We start from the raw sequence: 24,646 nt of genomic DNA, 5'->3' as shown, positions 1-24,646 counted from the left end.
TTAATAAGGGTTCTGAGAAAAAAAATCTTGAAAAAATGCTGATTTTTGGTCTTTCAAAGTGTACTAGTACCTTAAAGAGTTCATACCCTGGTATTTTTTTGGTGGCTCAGCATGTGATCAACCAGTTCTAAACACTGATGACGATATTGTAAATATCGAAAAAGTTCTGTGATTGATGTAGCCCCTAAATGGATTTTAATAAATGTTATACCTTTTATAAAGGATTCTTAAATTAAACATTTTTTGATGATAATTTAATTTCTTTAAAATCTGATGTAAACTTCGTCGAGATACACCTAATTGAAGCGATGCACAAACTTTGGATTTCTTGAGCGTCTCAACAAATGTTTTAGAAACGAGTTCTATATTATCCTCTGTCACTACCACAGAAGGGCCATCACTACGCTGGGCGTCTAATACCGACCACTTTGTTGAAACTTCTTATGCAACTTGTAAACCATCTGCTATGTAGAAACATGCTGATTTCAATACATCGCGGTAGTGAATTCATTGAATATCGTTTGGTAATCTGCATGATAACACAGGTACGAAGTCAACAGACAGATTCGTTCTTCTTTAGTGTACTTTACATGGGCTTGGGCGGCCATGACGACGTGAACACAGTGACCCACAATTATTGTAAACTAACAACATGTGCCACACTCCCTATCTCCCATCGCATCACTTCGATAATACAAGAACCGTTGGCGCTTCCCCACTATTTTTGAACCGCCTCAGACAGCGTTAACTAACTTATGTCCACCCCTGTATGTAATGTATTGATTATAATGCTATTCCGATATTTTAGCGTTTGGGAACCACCTTTAGATGTACCAATCGATGAAGAAGACGAAAAAAGTTTCCTTGAAGAAGCACAAACGTTATGTGATAAAGTTTCTGCCGTAGAAAAGTCATTCGAATCGAAGCCATTGCAAACTATTGCTCTTCCTAAAACTTTGAACGATTTTACGTGGTTGTGTCTAACAGAAACTATTATTTTCATCCATCAGTATTTAGCGGATCATGAAATGGTATGTATGAAACTGCATTTGATAAAGAATATCTTATATTTTAAAATAATAAATAGTTGCTATGGGCTCCGTGCGTGACCATGGTGGGGATACACGAAACTATGCCAGCGCCCGTAACGGCGAAATATGACAACTTTGGCGAACAATGATTGAATAATAATTTTTTTCAATAGATATTTCGTTTACCTTATTATTGCCGCTTTGATTTTTATTATTTATTTTTATATTTTCATACTGACTTACTTTCCTTCCCCGATCTGGTGGTATATTCCTATCGTCATCTATTTCCATTTTGTGTTAGACACACACCACAAAAGTAATAGTTCAATAAAACCAGCTAATGTTAAAATCTGGTATAATTATTAACACTACCTAATTGCTTTCGATGTACGCTTAATTAATGTTAACACCGACAACTAAACTATAACGAAAAAGTGAAGAAAAACCCTTAAAATTGATATTTTCTTCAGAGAACTTTAAAATATCCGCTTTTTAATTTGACGTTTATTTGACACTTCAACTTTGTATAATAAATTTTATCAAAAATAGTAAATAAAAATATTACATTAACGTCAAATATGTCATATGTGTATGATATTATGTTTAACGTCAAATTGTGTTCGCCAAAAATTTCAAGCCACTACGGTAGGTGTCGCGTCCAAGCAGTCATGCACGGAGCGAATACCACTACATCATAATCAATCGATGTATAGATAATTGAAACTAATTTTTTAGAAAATTTTATGGCTAACACTTCAAAAAAATTAACTTTTTCAGAGTAGTTAAATTAAGGTCAACACTGTTTCTGTATCATAATGTTTATATTTCATGAAATATCTCTATAATTCCTTTGTACTTAATACACTAAAAATTTTTCTCTCTGTTGATCAATCCTACTCTACACCAGGGAAATAAGTCAAAAATATATCATGTTCGGGACACTTGAGCAGCCAGGCAGAATGCCCGTCACAGTTTGGACGAGAAATTTGGTTATTAACAAATAAGGGTCAAAAATGAGAGTTTTTTCGTTTAAATCGCTACAGGTAAAAATAGGGTAATTAAATGTCTTATTTATAATATTTTTCTTTTAGTAGATGAGCCAAGGTTTAAAATAGCGTTTTTGAATTGTGGTCCGATTATTTGTTGCTGCGGATATTGCAAAGTAAAACTAAAATTTCGAAAATAAAAAATTTGCTATAACTTTTGCGAAAATAAATTTAGGACTTTCATATTGCATGAAAAGTTGAGCCAAACAGTCCATACCAATGCACAAACAATTTTAAGACGATGCGTCAATTCGTTTAAATTTTATTCAATTTGTTTATCCCAAAGAGCTTTCTTTTCGCATTGTTATTGTTCAAAAAATAATAATGATACAGCAATTCTGTAAAAACAAAATGAAATAAGAATAGTCATATTTTCAACGCATTTAAAAAAAAATCATTAAAAAGTCATTTTTATCACTCAGAAAACATTTTACTAAAATAGAGACATTTTTGGCTTATAAACAATTTGAATAACTTTGTTAATATTGAGTATAGGCTAAAATATAGTATATAGCTAAAACTACAATGGAATTTGAAAAACTGGTATTTTTATACGAATTTTCAATGAAAAACTTTTCGCCTAGGTTAATTATGGTCAAAGTTAGCCACTTTTTTTATTTAATAGGGCTTTTCATTCACAGTCATTTGTTTCGAGCTTCTGTCATGTGTCACTAAATATTAATATATCTACGTCATACGTTATTGGTATATCCAATGATACAAACCAAAGACGTATGACGTAGATATGTTAATATTATGTGACACATGACAGAAGCTCGAAACAAATGACAATCGATGAAAAGCCCTATTGACGGCTACTTTGTTTATAACAATTAAGCAACCTAACTAGAGCCATTTTGAAGTTGAAGATATATAGGTTATGTGTAAAAGTTTGAGTAAACTTTGAACCTCAACAGAGTGGTTAATAAAGCTTTAAAAATCGCGTCAGAACGGAATTAATTCGTGGTCGGTGGAGGGGAATTACTAAAATACGTGCACTCAAAAAATGAAACTGATTCTGCAAACATATGCTGCGATTAATATCGCTGGAACTTGTTGATGGATTTTGATCATAATTTTTTCAATTTGTATGTACTGGTAGTCTTATAGAGTACGTTGTGTATACACAACCCCACCTAACATTACAAAATGTTAGGGGGAACTCCCCTTATCACTCAGGGATATGAAAAATAGATTACGACCGATTCTAAGACCTACCGAATATACATATATAATTTCATAAAAATCGGTCAAGCGGTCTCGGAGGAGTATGGAAACTAACACTGTGACAGGAGAATTTTATAGATTTAAATATATAGATGAGAAGAGTGAATATTAAGGGTTGTATGTATTTTTTAATTCTACATCATATAAAATTAAGGTAGATAATTTTGTCCAAAAAAATTTTAAAAAATGTCAGGGGGGCAACCCCTCTTATAACTTATGGGTATAAAAAATAGATTAAAACCTCTTCAACGTCTTACAGGATAAACGTGTAAAATTTATATAACTAATATGGTAACTAACACTGTTACAGGAGAATTTGATGTATATAGAAGAACCTAATTAACCTAGGCAAAAAGTTTTTTTTCTGAAAATTCGTATAAAAATACCAGCTTTTGAAATCGTAAAGTAGATTTACTCTATAGTCAATATTAACAAAGTTATTCAAATTCTTTAGAAGCCAAAAATGACTATTTTACTAAACTTTTTTCGGAGTGATAAAAACGACTTTTTAATGATTTTTTCAACACTTTAAAAATATAACTATTATTCTTGCATGTGGTCTCCACAGAATTGCTATGTCATTATTATTTTCTGAACAATAACATTGCGAAAAAAAGCTCTTTGCGATAAACAAATTGAATAAAATTTAAACTAATTGACAAATCGTCTTAAAATTTTTTGTGCATTATATGGAATGTTTGACTCAACTTTTCGTGCAATATGAAAGTCTTAAAGCCATTTTCGCAAAAGTTATAGCACATTTTTTATTTTTGAAATTTTAGTCTTATTTAGCACTTTGCGAAACAAAAAAGGATCGGACCAAAATTCAAAAGTGCCATTTTAAACCTTGGCTCATCTACAAAAAGAAGAATATTATAAATAAGATATTTAATTACCCTATTTTTACCTGTAGCGATTTAAACGAAAAAACTGCATTTTTTGACCCTTATTTGTAAATAACTAAGTTTCTCGTCCGAACTGTGACGGGCATTTTTGTATTTATAATTTATTAGGTACTAGCTGACCCGGTGAACTTCGTTGCACCTTAGATAATGTGTCATAATTTTAATTCTAGATCAATTGGTCGAACACAATTGCTAGAGATCAATAACTCAAAATCCACTGCTCGAAAATGAATTGCTCGAATAAAAAAGAAAATTATATGTTCAAATATTTATTCACAATAATGCAAAATTTGTAGGTATATAAGAGAGGTACATTTAATAGGACAAATTATGTGATATTCCACGTATATAATCGCAGATATTAATTTGTGGTTCATAATATGTAATTGTTTATTAAACGCAATAACCTATCAACACTATCTCTATATCTTCTATGACCATTTTGAGGTTGTTTGCCACTTTATGGATACTCGTTCTCAGAGGCATCTTTCAGTGTATCACAGTTTTTCGATTTCTTTCTAACGCATTAAGTTGGAAGTGACAGAAAAAAGGGTACGTTCGTGATCACAGTTTGTTATAACATTTATTCTAATTGTTGATAGATGGCGCTATAATCGAACAAAAAATGATTTACGAATAGAAAAAGAAAATACCATTTTATAAATGCAATAAACACAATTGATTTGTTTTTATACCAAATTGCAAATTAAAGGGTTAAACTGCAATACCTTTTTCATATTTGGCTGATTACGATTCTGACAACTGTCACAATTAACTTAAATGTCAGATTATAATAAATGTTATAAATGTGTATTATCACGGACCTTTTTTGCGGTCACTTGTGACATACTGAAAAATGCCTCTGAGAAGGACCACACTGTTCAATTTTTAGTTCATTTAATTTTTGTTCTTGTTCTAGAGCGGAAATAAATTTCTGCCCTTATTTTTCTTATATTTCCAAAGCTCAAACATATTTAAGATTTATAATAAAGATGTTTTCAGCATAAATTAATATACGATTATACACGTGGAATATCATATAAGTTGTTCTATTATACTATCTTTCTTATGTCTATATTTTCTACTATTGTGAATAAATATTTTAGATATACAATTTTCTTTTTTATTCGAGCAATTGACTTCGAGTAAATGTGGCCTTTCGGCAGTTGCTTTTCTCTGTAATAATTGTATAAACTCTAAAAAACGTAGGTGTCCTACAAAATATTTTATAGAAAAATTTTTTGATCAACAATAAATAGTCTTTGATTTTATGCTTCTGTATTTTGGTAAAATTTGTAAAACATAACTTACCTTAGTACAAATGTGCACGAAAAAAAAGTTACAGCCCTTTGAAGTTACAAAATGAAAATCGATTTTTTCCAATATATCGAAAACTACTAGAGATTTTTTATTAAAAATGGACATGTGGTATTGTTATGGCGGTAGTATTTTAAGAAAAAATTATAATGAAATTTGGACACCCCATAAAAATTTTATGGGGGTTTGGTTCCTTTAAACCCCCCCAAACTTTTGTGTACGTTTCAATTTAATTATTATTGTAGCGCCATTAGTTAAACACAAGTTTTTAAAAACTTTTTTGTCTCTTAATACTTTTTCCAAAAGTCAGTTTTTATCGAGATATTTGAATATTTGTCAAATCCACCACATATTTGTATATGGTAAAGTACGATTATGGAGACTGGTAATAATATGAAAATTTATTTATGATTTACATTTTTAGGTATATTTTGAACCATATTAAAAAAGAAGCCACATCTCGATAAAAGATGCTTTATCAAAAAAATACAAACAGGCAAAAATTTTTTAAAAACACTGTGTTTAACTAATGGTACCGCAGTAATAGTTTAATTGGAACGTACACAAACATTTGGGGGGTTTAAAGGAACAAAACCCTCATAAATTTTTTATGTAAACATATTAAAAAAGAAGCCGCAACTCGATAAAAACTGCCTTATCGAAAAAATACTAAGAGGCAAAAAAGTTTTAAAAATATTTAATTTAACTAATGGACACAAAAGTTTGGGGGGTTTAAGGGAACAAAACCCCCATAAAATTTTTATGGGGTTCACAAATTTCACTATAATTTTTCTTTAAGATGTTCCTGCCATAAGAATGCCACATGTCCATTTTCAACAAAAAATCTCTAATAGTTTTCGATATATTCGAAAAAATCGATTTTCATTTTGTAACTTCAAAGGGCTGTAACTTTTTTTGTGTGCATATTTGTACTAAGGTAAGTTAGGTTCATTCGAACTATTTTTGGTCCCAGAATATGTGGTTTAATTTATGACCTGTATTTTTGTTACACCCTGTAGTACCCAAAAAATCCATTTGCAACCCGGCTGCTCAAGTGTCCCGACAAAAACCTTATTTCTCTGGACTACTCAGAAACTACAGGTCCATACGTCTACTTTCTCATATTTATAAACTATTTTCCCATATTTATAAACTATTTACAAAAATAATTTCGAAACGATTAGAAAATAAATTGGAATTTTGTCAGCCCAGAGAAGAGGCGGGTTTTAGTAAAAGCTACGGAACAAACGATCACCTGTTGGTAATAAAAAAATCTTTAGACAAGGCGGAAACGGCGGGTTCGAAGGGAAAAATATTCCCATGAGATTTTTTTGCATAATCACATTCGTGAGATATCCCAGAATAAGGTTCAAGAAGTCGCCCAAGTGAAAAGTGGGCCAATTTTTTTTTAACAATTTTTTTTTAATCAAATTGCAAGAATCAATATTTTTGGCCCGAACAATTTTTTCTTTAATTTTTTGGACCATTCTGGACAAAAAAGGTCTCTTATAATTTTTCTCTAAAGTTGATCGTTTTCGACGTACAGTGGAACCTCGATAACTCGGATTAATCGGAACCGCGACCGATCCGGGTTATCGAAAATCCGAGATAGCCGGAGAATATGGTAACAATTAATAAAATACGGTATACTTACAGATAAACTCCGTTAGAATTGAAATAACATGAAATATATTTATAAATATGCACAGTACCTACTCATTAAAATTACCAAAAAAAACACCAAACACAAACGTAAGCAAATGGAAGCGAACAATACAAGACACACAATACAGTCACAATGATGTAATGTTATTATTTAAGAACAGTGAAACCTAAAGACCATTGTTTATAAAAGAATATTTTAAATAGTCTTTCCTAAACAATAGTTTGAAATAAAAAGGAATAGATACTACAGACAGGTGGCTGTTGTTTCTGCGGCGTGTGCTATGAGTCATTTTTAATATCGTATAGTTCAAATTACACACATACACATTATCTCTCAAATATTATATTACATACATTTTTATTGTTGAAAGGTTTGTCTGATAATTAACTATTTTGATGGGAAATGAGCCACAAATAAATTGAAAAATACAAAATATTGAAAATCAAAATGTTTATCTGATGAAAATCGGTCCGGGTTAGCCGGACTTCCGGGTTATCGGGGCCGACTTATCGGGGTTCTACTGTATAAGCAATTTAAAATTGAAAAAAACGAAAAATGGCGATTTTCAAGGCTTAATAACTCGGTTAAAAGTTACTATTATGAAAGTCAATATATGATTAAATCAAAGTTTGAAGCCCCCCCCTACAAGATCCTGAAGAAATTTTTGTCATTATTTTATTACTAAGCTGTTATTTTTAAGTAATATTAATAAGCGCCATGCACGTGTGCGGGGCTGTAAATGCTGAGTGCGAGAGAGAAGCTATTCCAGTCCAATTGTGCATCTTACTCGCACTCACATTTACAGCAGCGTCAATAGGATACAACCACTCATTGTTATTAATTAAAAATAACAGCTTAGTAGTAAATTAATGACACAGATTTCTTCAGGATCATGTAACGGCGACTTTAAACTTTGATTTAGTCACTTTCTGACTTTCAAAATAATAATTTTTGACCGAGATATTAAGCCTTAAAAATGGCCATTTTCGCGTTTTTCAAATTTTAACTTGCTTATAACCCGAAAAAGATCAACTTTAGAGAAAAATTATAAGAGACCTTTTTTGTCCAGAATGGTCCAAAAAACCTAAAAAAAAATTAGTCCGGACCAAAATATTGATTTTTGCAATTTGATTAAAAAAAATTGTTAAAAAAAAATTGGCCCACTTTTCTCGTGGGCGACTTCTTGAACCTTATTCTGGGATGTCTCACGAATGTGATTATGCAAAAATATCTCATGGGAATATTTTTCCCAACGAACCCGCCGTTTCCGCCTTGTCTACTTATAGAAAAACGTTCTGAATATAATAACGCACTAGCTTTAATATTTGTGGATTATGAAAAGACCTTTTACACCATAAATCAACAAAAAATGTGAGAAGCTTGATTGACTATAGGTGATCGTTAAACTCCCGATACAACGTGGAGTTCGTCAGGGCGACACCATATCACCGAGAAATTGCAAAACTGACCGACAACGGCATAAACATAAACGGAGAAAAGCTTATGATTCAATAAAATTGTTTTTTGACTAGGAAAGTTTTGGGGTAGTTCTGATTTCTTTTATTATATATGGATTTTGGGCTGCTGAATCCGAATATGAGGTTTGCGGACTAAATTTCTTGCCGGAACATTGAAAAAATCGAGAGAAAATCGAAAAATTACAGCTTTTTTCCGATTTTTTGCTCATATCTCAAAAACTATTAACTTTTAGTAAATGATCTGATTTTTAACGGTCTCGGCAAAACCCACTTTTTACATTCCAAAACTTTATTTTTTTATTAGAATGCTGTCATTTGATAAATTTCTCCTAGTTTTCTGTACAAATAATAAATGTTAGTTCATAGGTATGGTATGTCTCTTGTGACAGCTTCCATGAGTCCATTCCGTCCTAAGAGGCCGGGAATGTCACTGCTTTTCCCTTAGAGCCACAGAAGATCAGGCACAGGGGGAGTCACAGTTTCAGTTGGTGTGAACATTTCTCGGTATTTTAGGATGGAATGGATTCATGGAAGCTGTGAGAAGAGACATGCCATATTCATGTTATGAACTAACATTTATTATTTGTACAGAAAACTAGGAAAAATTTATCAAATGACAGCATTTTAATAAAAACTAGAGTTTTGGAATGTAAAAGTGGATTTTGCCGAGACCGTTAAAAAATGGCAATTTTCAACTTGCACTTTAGACCGAACGGTTCGTCTGAAAAAAAATAAATAGTGATATTTGTAGATAATTTGAAGTACAGTGGAACCTCGATACGTCGGCCTCCGATAACCCGGAAGTCCGGCTAACCCGGACCGATTTTCGTCAGACAAAACAAACATTTTGTCACTTTGACTAAGTTTTTTACCAAGAAATAAACAATACTGTATACCACTGTACGTAATTTAGATGTCCTGTGCATATGTATTTCATGTTTTTGCAATTATAATGGAGTTTATCTGTAAGTATACCGTATTTTATTAATTTTTACCATATTCTCCTGCTAACCCGGATTTTCTATTACCCGGATCGGCCGCGGTCCCGATTAATCCGACTTATCGAGGTTCCACTGTACTCTGTACTTTAATTTCTGTTAACAGACCATTTACTACAAGTTAATAGTTTTCGAGATTTTAGCAAAAAAGCGGAAAAGAGCTGAAATTTTTCGATTTTCTCGCGATTTTTTCAATGTTCCGGCAAGAAATTTTGTCCACAAACCTCATATTCGGATTGAGCAGCCAAAAATCCATATATAATGAAAGAAATCAAAACTACCCCAAAACTTTCCCACTAGGGAGCTCGTAGAGTACAAATTGACTGAATCATTAGCCACTTGAGATTTACAGATGATATTGTGCTAAGAGCTGATAAGATAAATCACGCCATAGAACTTTTAAATCAACTCTACCTTTCCTCGCTAAAAGCGGGTTTGAAAATAAATACATATCTCTAAAACCCAGATGATGGCAAATCTTGTAGTCAGCAAAGATATACAGGGTGCGCCAAACCTCTGGTTTTCTTTGATTACGGCTAAACTATGAGATATACAAAAAAATGTTTATAACAAAACTAATGTGTATCAAAGAGGTCTATAATTTAAAATTATTTTCAATTATACAGGGTGAGTCAGAACGACGGTATGAACCAAAGTTGTATTTTTTTAAATGGAACACCCTATATATTAAATCATTTTTGAATATATTATTTAAAAATATGAAAAATTTGTATAAAGTCTTATAGGCCTAAAGTTAATAATTTTCGAAATATTTACATTTTTATTGAGAAAAATGGAAATATTTATAGGGTTGTTGATTATGTTTCCAAGGAAATAAAAATTTAGGTGATAGGTCAGTTTTTAAAATATAGTGTTATTTTTAAATAATTTAATATTTTTTACTTTTAGCCATAAAATATACAGTGTGATCACTATTTGCAAATACAAAATTATCTCATTTTTTTTAAATGGGACACCCATATTAGTTTTGCGTTTTGTAGTAAATATTACAACCTTTCTTTTGGTATAAGGTTGTATGTCCCTAGCATGTTTCGTTTTGTAGATATTAAAAAAAAACTATAGATTTTACGTTTTTGCGGATTTTTTATTTAAAAATTTTTTTGCAAAAAAAATAATTATAATCTGGTTTTAGAAACATACACTAAAATATCAAATATGAAAATAAAAACGTAATTAAAGATTAAAATAAATCGTATGCTAGTACAATTCAATTGAATTTAATAACTTTAAATTATTTTACAAAAAATTTTTACCATATTAATGAATGCATAAATTAGTTGATAAATTAAATAAACAACCAAATTTTAAATCAACCGTAGTAATTCTTCTACCGCAGCAACTTTCCTGTACCAAATTAATTGTTAGTTATATTGTATTTACGAGTAAGATCAGTTAATAACTTTTTAATTTACCTACATCTTGAGAACGTATAAAGTATGCTTTGAAACAAATGAACGTTATGGAAGTATATTAAGAAGTAAATAGTATCTATGTACCTACTCATGTCACAAAAGCTGATAATAATTTCTAATGGTTTCGCCCAAAACAAATGTCATATCCAAAAATTTTTCGGTTAAAAAATTAAAATTTAAAATATAAAAAATTGTTACAAAAATTTCAACTACAAAAGTATTACCAGCTTTTGTGACACCAGTAAATACTATTTATATTAATAAATAATTTGGCTGATACATTCAACATTCAGCTGTTTTAAAGCATACTTTATAATAATTTTTATATTCTCAAGATGTATGATGTATGTAAGTAAATTTAAAAGGTAAATTAAAAGTTTAACTAAATACAATTTAACTAACAATTAATTTGGTACAGGAAACTTGCTGTAGTAGAAAAATTACTACGGTTGATTTAAAATTTGGTTGTTTATTTAATTTAGTAACTAATTTATGCATTCATTAAAATGGTAAAATATTTTTTGTAAAATAATTTAAAGTTATTAAATTCAATTGAATTGTACTAGCATACGATTTATTTTAATCTTTAATTACGTTTTTATTTTCATATTTTATATTTTAGTGTATGTTTCTAAAACCAGATTATAATTATTTTTTTTTGCAAAAAGATTTTTAAATAAAAAATCCGCAAAAACGTAAAATCTATAGTTTTTTTTAAAATATCTACAAAACGAAACATGCTAGGTACATACAACCTTATACCAAAAGAAAGGTTGTAATATTTACTACAAAATGCAAAACCAATATACAGGGTGTCCCATTAAAAAAAATGAGAAAATTTTGTATTTGCAAATAGTGATCACACTGTATATTTTATGGCTAAAAGTAAAAAATATTAAATTATTTAAAAATAACACTATATTTTAAAAATTTTAACCTATCACTTAAATTTTTATTTCTTTGGAAACATAATCCACAACCCTATAAATATTACCATGTTTTTTCAATAAAAATGTAAATATTTCAAAAATTATTAACTTTAGGCCTATAAGACCTTATACAAATTTTTCATATTTTTAAATAATTTATTCAAAAATGATTTAATATACAGGGTCTTCCATTTAAAAAAATACAACTTTAGTTCATACCGTCGCGCGTCGTTCTGACTCACCCTGTATAATCAAAAATAATTTTAGAATATAGACCTCTTTGATACACATTAGTTTTGTTATAAACATTTTTTTGTATATCTCATAGTTTAGCCGTAATCAAAGAAAACCAGAGGTTTGGCGCACCCTGTATGTGTAGGAAGAAGATCCATAGAACAGATCATGGCCTATAAATACCTAGATCACGAAAATCGCATAGCAAAAAATAACCAAACCGTTGAGCTTCTCCGTCGTATAAGGCAAGTTGAATAACATTTTCAAATCATCCGACATACCAATATGTCTTAAGAAGAACCTTTAGTCGGTGTGTTTTGTGAGTGTTGACTTACGGAGTGAAAACATTAGGGGAGTGCATATAGATTTTCACTTCGGAAAAAATCAAACAAGATAGAACTTTTTGTAATTTCATTAAGAAATGTTTAGTAAACAACCTATCAAAAAGTTCTACTCGAGAAGTGGGTGCTTCATTTTTTATTAAACAAATGAACTGCGAAATTAGATGTTTTTTTAAATAACTCCGAAAGTATATATTTTAGAAACAAACTGACTTGACCATTGAAAAATTCAGAAAATTTTACAAAAAAAACTCATATAAAGATTTTTCTAAAATTAAATCTGTAGCTTCTATAATTTTTTATTTATAACGCTAAAGACACCCTTCTCACAAACATTGGCGCACTGTAAACTAGCGTACGGCAAAGTGCACGGTTGAGTTATTTTAATGTAATTCTTTAACTGATCGATCAAATGAAATTTTAGAAATTGGACATGAAAGAAGAATAATTAAGCTATCTTATGGTTATAATAAAAAGAAATAAAATGTATGGGCATAAGTACGGTGTGGGCTAAAAGTGAGACTTACATGAATTTTGTTTAAAAATGATTTAAAAATGTGTAACTAATACAATTTTTCTTATAAAACTCTCGATTTTGCACAGCTTACCTTTCAAACATCTTTCTAAACGATGTTTCATTCAAAAAAAAATCTCAAAAGTTTAATTCAAATGATACGACGACGTCACAAAATGTAATTTTTGAAAACTTCATAGTTTTACAGAATTAACACCAATTTAAGACGGTATTTCTCAAGTTTGAACAAGTCTATTACAGTTTTATAGGTCTTTTTTAAAGCTTAGGATATAGTCTTTAAAATGCACTAAATTATTTTACTTTCGAAATGAAATACACTATTTTTTTGAGAAAATTAAGAAAGATAACAAAAATGTAATACAAAAACCGAAAATTACCAGCTAAAAAAATGTTTATACAAAGTGATCAAAACTTTTTTTCTGTAAAACTTACCTAAAATACATTTAATAATAAGCTTCAACAATAATAAATGTTCAGCAAAAAAAAATTTTTTAGCTCTTATACAGTATGTCTGCATAATTGGAACCTATTGATAACTTTTTTATTATCAGTCTTACAAAAAAAGTTATTCTTTATAAAATACTCTGCATTATATATGATCTAAGATGCAACCATCAAATATAAAATTTTATTAATTTTATACGTGGTATGTCAAAAAATATGAATTTCACTCAAGAGTAAAGTACCTCTATAATTCACAATATCGAAAATTGTTATTAAGAAAAGTTGTTTGGAATTAAAAAATATGGTTCAGTGTTCAATTACATCCTTCTAATTAAAATATTGTGAATAATAAAGGCACTTAACTCGTAAGAAAAATTCATATTTTACATACCTCGTATAAAACTGAAAAAGTTTGATATATGATGGTTGTATCTTAGATTTTAGATCAGGTAGAGCATTTTATGAAGAATAACTGTTTTTCGTAAAATTGATAATAAAATAGTTACAATAATTGAAATAAAATGATGATGGGTATTCGAAATTTGAGAAAAAATTGAATTTTTTTCGGTTAGAATGATGTAATTGTATATTAAAATATAGTTTTTAATTTCAAACAACTTTTCATAATAGGATATTTTGATATTCTGGAATATAAAGGTACTTTACTCTTTAAAGATATTCATAGTTTTGACATAACTCATATAAAATTGATAAAATTTAATATCTGATGGTTGAGTTTTAGATTTTTGACTATCCAGAGTATTTTATGAAGAATACCTTTTTTCCGTAAAATTGATAATAAAAAAGTTTTCCATGTGGTTCCTAGCTACGCAAACATACTGTATAAGAGCTTCTGTATAAGAATTTTCAAATTGTAATGCCATATTCGGATTCAGCATAACCAAAAACAAAATACAAACATATTTGATCAAAGTAAAATGATGAATTAAACGATATTTTTGAAATATACAAAACAATTGTTATTGTTTAAACAATTATTAATAAACAATTAGCGGCCAAATCTGCAAGTAGAACTTTTTACTTTAACATGTATATAAACTAAAAAAAAGTTTTAGAAATATATAAGCTTGTTTGAATTATTCCGAAACAATGCATGTTTTCGTTCTAATTGCACTCCCCTACATTGTCCATGATAGGAGAACATTGCAAAAGATCGAATGACAGATAGCCCGATCAAAGAACAATCTGACCCAAAAAAAATAAAGGAAGGATGATAATTTGGGAATAGTTAGTTGAAATTGTCTATTATTATATAAGAAAAAGTTTACAATTCTACATCCCCTCCATTTTACAAAAATTAAGGGGAATACCCCCTCTCGAAGGTGAAAAATATACATTCAAAATTAGCCCGGAGTTGGATAAAATGACTAATTATAAACAACTTTTGTTCTATAGAGTTTTTTCGCTAAGTCAATACTTTTCGAGTTATTTGCGAGTGAATATGTTCATTTTTATCAAAAAGAACATGTTTTTGGACGGTTTTTCGGAGATAACTCAAAAAATAAGTATTTTATTGAAAAAAATATTCTTAGCAAAATATAGCTTATAAAAAATTGAAAAAAATGGTGTATGCATAAGGTCTGTAGACCCAGTAGAAGCAGAGCTGTAGCTAATAAAAAGTAAGTTCTTCTTCGTCAAATTCCAAATCGAATATTTCAATGTGAAATAACCCAAAAACGGAGCACTTTTCGGAGAAAATTCATTTTAACTTTTTTAAAGTGTTTAAAAAAAGGTTTATTTTTGTTTTTTAAAAATCTTCTAACATTAAAAGTAAGTGAGTTACGCTCAAAATATTGTCGGCTCCTTTTATTTTCTGGTAAAAAAAATCACGAAAATCCCCCGTTAATTAGCATCACAAATATATTTTATCATTACCACTTGACAAGTTACTTTGCTTATGTATTATTTATAAAATCTGTAAGTTTCATCGGTTCAGAGTGCTTATTTTTGAAAAAGCTGTAGTTAAAATGGCTTGAACGAGCGACTAATCACGAGTTTTATACAAATTTTGAACAGCTATAGCATAACCAATTTTTGTCTAACACGAAAACATAAAATCAAAATTATTCTGAAAAGCAAAACGAATATTTTATTACTCTTTGAGATTTTTGGAATTACTAATAATTTTTAAGTTAATTCCATAAAAAATTCCATTGTTTTCAAAATTAACAAAAAATGTTTTATTTTAAACCCAATTTTTTTCAAAAATGAGCACTTTGAACCAATGAAACTTATAGATAATATAAACAATACATAAGTAAAGTAACTTGTGAAGCGGTAACGATTAATTTTATTTGGGAAGCTAATTAGGGGGTGATTTTCGCGATTTTTTTAGCAGAAAATAAAAAAGACCAGCAATAATTTGAAAGTAACTCACTTACTTTTAATGTTTAGAAGTTTTTTAAAAAGACAAAAATAAACCTTTTTATAAACACTTTAAAAAAGTTGTAGTGAATTTTCCCCGAAAAGAGTTTTTGGGTTATTTCAAATTGAAATATTCGATTTGGAATTTGACGAAGAAGAATCTACTTTTCATTAGCTACAACTCTGCCTCTACTGGGTCTACAGACCTCATGCATACACCATTTTTTTCAGTTTTTTAGAAGCTATATTCATGCTAAGAAACTTTTTTCGCTAAAATACTTACTTTTTGAGTTATCTGCGAAAAACCGTCCAAAAACATGTTTTTTTTTTGTTAAAAATGAACATATTTACACGCAAATAACTCGAAAAGTATTAACTTAGTGAAAAAACTCTATAGAACAAGAGTTACTTAGAATTAGTGATTTTATACAATTTCGAACTTATTTTGAACGTATATTTTTTCACCCCCGAGAAAATATTTTCCACCCCGTATTTCCCAATTTTTGTAAATGGAGGGGATGTAGAATTGTAAACTTCTTATATAATAATAGACAATTTCAACTACCTATGTATTCTCAAATTTTCATCCTTCCTTTATTTTTTTGGAGGTTTTCGTAAAATTTTGTGTTCCCTGATCGGGCTAAAATAAATGATGGACAAAGCTGATACTGGAATGGAAACCAAGAGATGATATCTACCGAAGCAGAGGCCTGACGATTGACTATATAAAACGTTGCCATAGGATGCAAGAGGCACAAGATCAAAACAAATGAAAAATTATGAGGGAGATTTATGTCCAGCAGTAGGCAAGCGAAGATTGAATAATTATTATGTTGATCAATAACATGAAATGTATGGATGAAATGTTTAGTGACTTATAATGAGTAATCGCAGAAAGTAAAATTAATAAATATTTATATAATAAAAGCAAAAATAAATAGCAAAACAGAGATAATGTAAGCCAAATAGAGGGCGGAAGGAAATAGGAGCCAACACGTGTTTGAGTCGATTGAGTTATTGAACAAGTAATTGAGATAAATTACCAGAGATTACACTGTCCAGCATGCTCGTGTCTTATTTTTTAAGAAATGTAGGATGTTGTTTTGGTAATGAAGTACATTTTGTGTTACAGATGACAAGTCTAGGTGTGTGGTACCTAAACAAACTATTTGCACGGAATATTGGTTATTCCAAAAATTAGTATAACAGTTATTATATTTCTATTTTAATGACACCAGTGTAGTTTTAACACATTTTTTGCAAATATGGAACAATTTTTTATTTAAAAACATAAAATACAGTGATTAAAGAAATCTTGAAATACGAAACGCAAGTGAACACCAGTGAAATCAATGACATTGGACTCTAGATCCTTGGTTGTAGATGGAAGCGTAACGGATACTCCAAACCGTTTCCCAAGCTCGTATAAATGGGTAAAAACCATTTTATTATGTCTTCTCCGAAAACTTCTTGAATATTTTTATATCTCCCTATGTGAAACCCACGCTTGTCTACTCCAATGTCTCTAAAATTTGGTGGACGTAAAGCCTCCAAGGTAGTTCTATTTTCGATAATTAAAAAGCAGTGATAACTAAATAGTAAAGCTAAACTAATCATAAACATTATTGACACAAAGAATAGAAACACAATATGGAATTTCCCATTGTCGGCCAGGCTTCCTTTCCAAAAGTCGATAAAATACGGAAACAGTGTAAGACCCACATCTATGCAAAGTAAACAGCCGTATCCTAAAAACAATATAAAATACTTGTAGTTGGTGAAAGACACGCAGTTGTTGACCCAAGGGCAGTGATGGTCCATCTTCAAGACACAAACACCACACACTGAGCAATGATGTGCTCGATCAGGTTTCAATACTCCGCACGTTTTGCAAATTCTTACCTCTCCCATCAGAGTTCTGGTGGAGATGGATAAACGCCTAGCTAGGTTTTCAAAAATGCTGTTTTGTTCGTAGGTGCCAGAATCGTTCATGTAAGAGACCAGCATGTGCTCAGGAATTGCGTATGTCCTTGGAACTCTTCCAGCAGCGGTAAAAATAATTTTCCAGTATGACCAATTGAACATGAAGAATAGTACATGAAATAATATCAAATAACAAATTTTCTCAACTTCGGTTTCCACTGTTAATATACAAAGTTGTATAACGTAGGCATAGTAGCACCAAACTATTAAAGTTGCAGTTAGCAAAACGGGTATCCATTGAAACGCCTTGTAATACCACTTATTTCCACCTATTTTACTTCCATGTATTGCCATCATAATTATTCGATATAATAATTCCTGTATTCATTACTATATCATATTTTGAGATTCTCATTGTTACTATTTACCGAGAGAGTTTTTAACACGATTCGTTACAATCTATTAAAATCTAAAAATTATGTTTTTATTTGCTAACGACGTATTAAACGTCATTGGTGACATTATTGGTTTTGTGCTATTATACTTCTTTTTCTTATAGTAAAATTGTTTTCCCAGTTTTAGTGTGAATGGACGCTTATCTGTACCACTACATAAACTAGTTTTATACATTTAGGGCAGTCAATGAGGATATTTGGCTCCGAATTCCATCCTACTACATCGATTTACTTGATATTTTCACTGTAAGTAGGGAATACCTCAATAAATAAAGTCTACCCTGTGTCGATGTGCGCTTTTATCTTGGGGGTGGTTCCCACCCCCTTCTCGGAGGTGGACAATTTTTTGGTTAAAATAGCCACGAAGGTGGCTAAAGAACTTAATTCTAAAAAAAAACTATTATATAGTTTTTTTCATTGAAAAATGACATCTTAGCGGACGGTTTTTTGCGAATTCCTTAAAAACTATGCATCTAACGAAAAAAGCTATATAAATTACTTTTGTAGCTTATAAACGAACAAAGAGATTCGTTCCTTCATAAATCTTATAGTTATAATACAAAAAGAGATATGGTAGGTGAGAAGAATTTGTTTTTGTGTGCATGCTCAAATCGGTGTATTCAACTTGAAATAACAGAGAAACGGTCGATTTTAGGTATACTTTTTGTAGTTCTTGAACAGGCCTTTAAAATGAGCAATATTAAAGGTTGATTAGATTCAAACTAAGCGAGATATGATGCAAAAAAATTGAAGACGAATGTATTTTAAGAAAAAATGAGAAGTATATTTAATCCCTCACCCATCAGAATTTAAATGCATCGTTTTCCTTCTACAATACCTTTTATTATAGTGTTATTTCTATGTTCAAAAAGCTGGACGGGTTTAAAATGAATGGTTTTTGAAAAAAATAAGAGCAAATTATAGAGCGCATTTTTAAATTTTCTTAAACATCTTCCTTGTTCTCCATGTAACTCGAAAATAATAAGAGATACGAAAAAAGATACCACACAAAATATAGGCTTTTTTGAGATAAAAATTTTGTTTTTATTTTTCATTACTGTATCTCTTATCTTTTTCAAGTTACATGGAGAAAACGGAAGATTTTTAAAAAAATTTAAAAATGCGCTCTATAATTTGATCTTTTTTTTCAAAAACCATTCATTTTAAACCCTTCCAAATTTTTGAATATAGACATAACACTATATTAAAAGGTAGAAGGAAAAGGATGTATTTAAATTCGGGTGAATGGAGGTTAAATATACTTCTCATTTTTTCTTAAAATACATGTCATCAATTTTTTGTGGCATATCTCGCCTAGTTTGAACGTAATCGTCCTTTAATATTACTTATTTTAAAGGTCTTTTCAAACACTATAAAAGGTATTGGTAGCATTATACACCTAAAATCGATCGTTTCTCTGTTATTTTAAGTTGAATACACCAATTTGAGCATGCACAAAAAAACAAACTTTTTCACTTATCATATCTCTTTTTGTATTATAGCTAGATGATTTATGAAGGAACGACTCTCTTTGTTTTTTTATAAGCTACAAAAATGTTGTATATAGTTTTTTCAGTTAGATGTACAGTTTTTAAGGTATTCGCAAAAAACCGTTCAAAAAGGTTTTGTTTCAATGAAAATAAGCAATTTTCAAACACGAATAACACAAAAACTATTGAGTTTTCAAAAAAAATATATAGAAGAGTTTTTGCTTAGAATTGGGTTATCTAGCCACTTCCGTGGTTATTTTAACCAAAAAATTTACCACCCCCGGGAAGGGGTGGGAACCACCCCCAAGATAAAAGCACACATCAGCATAGGGTAGACTTTACTATTCCCAAAAATTTCATTAAAATCCATGCAGTAGGATAGAATTCGGAGGTAATATCCTATTCTTACTCCCATTGACTGGCGTAATTATATCTTGCTCTTTTTCAAAATAAAAAAAGGAAACCAAAAATCGTAGGCTTAGCAGAAAGACAATAGCTGTACCTAAAATTCAGTAAATATCTTAAAAAATTGGTACTGGGCATTTTGATTACTTGTTTCTTTGTTAAAGTTAAATTATCTTTGGTATCGACTTATAATCTGAAGTTTTATATCTTGAAATTCTCATTGTTGATATCAACTTTTTAACGTCAATTGTAAAGGTGCGAAGAGAACAAGTGGCCCGCGGTGGAGGTAGAGGTCGAGATGAATGCTACTAGTTAAGTCGCGGTCGATGTCGAGAGCAGATAGTAATAAGGAGGTTATCTGCGGTGCTCGGTCGAACTAGTACCACTGCAAGTGAAGTAGTTTGATGAAATTTGAATGACAAAAAATATTGTGCTTTTCCGATATTCGCATTTTTATTAATTACCTGTCGTTCCAAGATAAGTTGCTATTGTCTTCCACTCCTTTTCAAGAATATGCCGGTTACGATGGTGTCTGTGGGTCTTGTCCCAGAATACGGAAGCGAATTGCACAATTGCTATCAGATTCTCCTTCATATTTAGCACTGGAAATTCAAAAATGAACTGAATACATAAAATAGATTATAGGTAGCAACTCGAGTACCGTAGCGCACGAAATGGCAGAGAGCAGGGGAATGACAACTTGGCCTTGAACGCACCAATCACAGGAAAGCATCGCAGTAGGCATCCATAAAAGAGCGAATATTTGCGGTATTTTTTGCGGTATGCGACTGATCTAATCGAGGATTTAGAAAACTGGCGATAAATTTTTCATTTTAGCGGTTCTTTAAGGACCGGTTAAGTCACTTCTAGGATCAGCCATTGGTTTGTTTATTTAACGAATAATATTTTGTACAGGGTGAAACGTAATTTCACCAGATGCCATTTAACCATTAATAATGTAAACACACTCGTGGATATTATTACCAGTTTTTCTTTTGGTGGGTTTTAACACTCCCTATTTTGTGTACTGGTACTTGTTGATCTTCTCTCTCCTTCAGTTGGGTCACTACAAGGAGTATTTTGTAGAAATATTATCATCTCGAGTATCTCGCGATTTTATTAGTATTATCCCAATTTTTCCTTTTCTTGCTATTGAATATCTTTCTGATGTATTATGTACTGTTTTACAGAGCCATTTCACCATGATAGACATGAAGAAGTGCATGAGCCAGGTCGAAGACACTTCCGTCTTTAAATTTCCGCAATCTGATCAAGTCGAAGACCCAAAATCTGTAGACGATAAAGTAGCTGATAATAAAACACCACAAGTCATCGGCGAAGCTGCTAGTCACGAAGAAAAGATGGAGACTGATCAAATTCTCGAAAGAAGGATATCGCAGAACAGCGAGACTAATACAACTGAAGTGCAAGAAATTACTCCAGTACAAACCGACAATGATGAGGTACGTGATAGAGATTTTTAGCTCAAATCAGATTTTTTTATACAAGTATTTATTAACAATCAGAATTAAACATTCTATACTATAAGTAGGGCAGTCAATGAGGGTATTTGGCTCCGAATTCCATGCTACTACACCGATTTACTTGATATTTTCATAGTAAGTAGGAAATAGCTCAAGAAACAAAGTCTACCCTATGCCGATGTGAGCTTTTATCTTGGAAGCAGTTCCCACCCCATCAATTGGGTGGAAATTTTTTTGGTCAAAATAACCACGGAAATGGCTAGAGCACCTAATTTTAAGCAAAAACTGTTCCATAATTTTTTTTGAAAACTTAATACTTGACACCTTTTCGGATGGTTTTTTGCGAATGCATTAAAAACTATATCTAACTAAAAAAACTATATTAAACATTTTTGTAGCTTACAAAAAGGAAAAGAGATGTGATCCTTCACAAATCTTCTAGTTATAATACAAACAGAGATATGGTAAATGAAAAGAGTTTGTTTTTTTTTTGTGAATGCTTAAATCGGTGTATTCAACTTGAAATAACAGAGTAACGGTCGATTTTAGGTGTATAATGCTACCAATACCTTTTGTAATGCTTGAAAAGTCGCTTAAAATGAGCAGTATTAAATGTCGATTATATTCAAACTAAGCGAGATATGCTGCAAAAAAAATGAGAAGTAGATATATTTAACCCCTCATCCACCAGAATTTAAATACACCATTTTACTTCTACAATACCTTTTATTATAGTGTTATTTCTTTGTTTAAAAAGTTGAATGGGTTTAAAATGAATGGTTTTTGAAAAAAAAATAAGATCTAATTATACAGCGCATTTTGAAATTTTCTTGAAAATCTTCTTTTTTCCATGTAACTCGAAAATGATAAGAGATACGAAAAAAGATGCTGTACAAATATGTAGGTTTTTTTAGAAAGAAAAAATGTTTCTATTTTTTATTACTGTATCTCATGTACCTATTACTGTCATTTTCAAGTTATATGTAGAAAAAGTAAGATTTTTAAGAAAATTTAAAAATGTGCTCTGCATATAATTTGATTTTTTTTATTTCAAAAACCATTCATTTTAAACCCGTACAATTTTTTGAACATAGAAATAACACTATAATAAAAGGTATTGTAAAAGGAAAACGATGAATTTAAATTCTGGTGGATGAAGGGTTAAATACACTTCTGATTTTTTCTTAAAATACATTAGCCATCAATTTCTTTGCAGCATATCTCGCTTAATTTGAATGTAATCGACATTTAGTATTGCTCATTTTAAAGATCTTTTCAAGCACTACAAAAGGTATTGGTAGCATTATACACCTAAAATCGACCGTTTCTCTGTTATTTCAAGTTGAATACACCGATTTGAGAATGCACCAAAAAAACACCTCCTTTCACCTACCACATCTCTTATAACTAGAAGATTTGTGAAGGAACGAATCTCTTCGATTTTTATAAGCTACAAAAATGTTTTATATAGTTTTTTTTTGTTTGATGCATAGTTTTTTCGGTATTCGCAAAAAACCGTCGGAAAAGGTGTCATTTTTCAATGAAAATGGCCAATTTTCAACCACGAATAACTCAGAAAGTATTGAGTTTTCAAAAAAAAACTTATAGAACAGCTTTTGCTTAGAATTGGGTTCTCTAGCCACTTCCGTAGTTATTTTGACCAAAAAATTTTCCATCCTCTTGAAAGGGTGGGAACCGCTCCCTAAGATAAAAGCGCACATCGGCATAGGATAGACTTTGAATCAGGAGATAAGTAGAGGCTATTCCCAAAATTTCATTAAAATTCATGCAGTAGGATAGAATTCGAAGGTAATATCCTGTTCTCCCGTGTGACCTCCCACGTCGCAAAGGATTAGCCTGGGCAGCGTTTGGTAAACTGAGCTATGTATTTAAATCGGACTTACCCATGTGCTTAAAAAGGAAAATCTTTGACCAGTGTGTGTTGCCTGTACTCACTTATGGGCGGAAACATTAACACTTACAAAAAGGTAGTGAACAAGATTCGCATAACTCAGAGGGCTATGGAGCGCCAGATGTTGGGTGTCTCCCTGAGGGGCCGAATCCCAAACGAAGAAATACGTCGTAGAACAAAAACAACGGACGCCGTCGAAAGAATCGCGTCGCTCAAGTGGAATTGGGCAGGACACGTCGCCAGATTATCAGACAACCGATGGACAAAACGTATTGTCGAGTGGAGGCTACGAGAAGAAGCACTACGGAGCAGAGGACGACCACCAACCAGGTGGGCTGACGATTTGAAGTGTATTGTCGGCAACTGGATGCAAGCCGCACAAAACAGAGAAAGATGGAAAGAGCTGAGGGAGACCTATGTCCAGCAGTGGACGAGTACGGGTTGATGATGATGATGATGATCCTGTTCTTGCTCTCATTGACTGGCGTAAAGTTACTGTGATAACAAGCACAATAACTTATATAAACTATAATATTGTACACTAATATGGCGTTATGAGGTACATCACCCAGCGGTTTCACCTCAGTTTCAGCGAAGATATATGGGCCATAATCTTCACAATCTTCTGTTGTTTAGTGGCTGCAATAGTGGTAATATTAATTGCTTGGGGTGGTCTTCCAGTTCCTCATGATGTTTGTTGGCTCTTTCGTGAATAACTGCTAACTAACGGAATGTTAGGTCTCTATGAAGTGTTTGCTTGAAAATGTACCACGGACATTTGCGATGGTGCGTAGAATTTTTAATTGGGTTCTTTGGTCTATTTTTGTATTTGATTTGCTGGCACAACTCCATAGTTCGATTCCGTAGGTTCATATAGGTCTGATGACTGTTTTATAAATGAGCAGTTTGTTCTCTATATTGTTCTCTATTTTGACCTATAAGCCAATTAATTTCTTTCCCTTTCAATTCAAAACGTTTCTTCTTCTTTAACATGTGTTATTTCCAGTT

General features: G+C 31.1%; 2 protein-coding genes across 6 annotated transcripts in view; one reads left to right on the top strand and one right to left on the bottom strand.

Annotated features, from left to right (window-relative positions):
• The window catches only part of LOC114326725 (calcineurin-binding protein cabin-1), a 262,120-nt gene that overhangs the window by 45,847 nt on the left and 191,627 nt on the right, over positions 1-24,646 (top strand). For all 5 annotated transcript variants that reach the window (XM_050648086.1, XM_050648079.1, XM_050648068.1 and 2 more), the window contains exons 5-6: positions 809-1,031; positions 21,433-21,705. In XM_050648086.1, coding sequence (XP_050504043.1) covers positions 809-1,031; positions 21,433-21,705 — 496 coding nt within the window. The remainder of the gene's footprint in view (positions 1-808; positions 1,032-21,432; positions 21,706-24,646) is intronic.
• On the bottom strand, positions 17,241-18,385 carry LOC114326728 (palmitoyltransferase ZDHHC15-like). Its single transcript, XM_050648121.1, has one exon. It carries the CDS (start codon positions 18,247-18,249, stop codon positions 17,335-17,337), a length of 915 nt encoding a protein of 304 aa, XP_050504078.1. The 5' UTR covers positions 18,250-18,385; the 3' UTR covers positions 17,241-17,334.

The sequence above is a fragment of the Diabrotica virgifera genome, chromosome 1 (assembly GCF_917563875.1).
Source record: "Diabrotica virgifera virgifera chromosome 1, PGI_DIABVI_V3a".
In the NCBI taxonomy this organism is placed as follows: Eukaryota; Metazoa; Arthropoda; class Insecta; order Coleoptera; family Chrysomelidae; genus Diabrotica; species Diabrotica virgifera.
The sequence above is the reverse complement of the archived record's forward strand: the minus strand, read 5'-3'. Positions and strand labels throughout refer to the sequence as shown.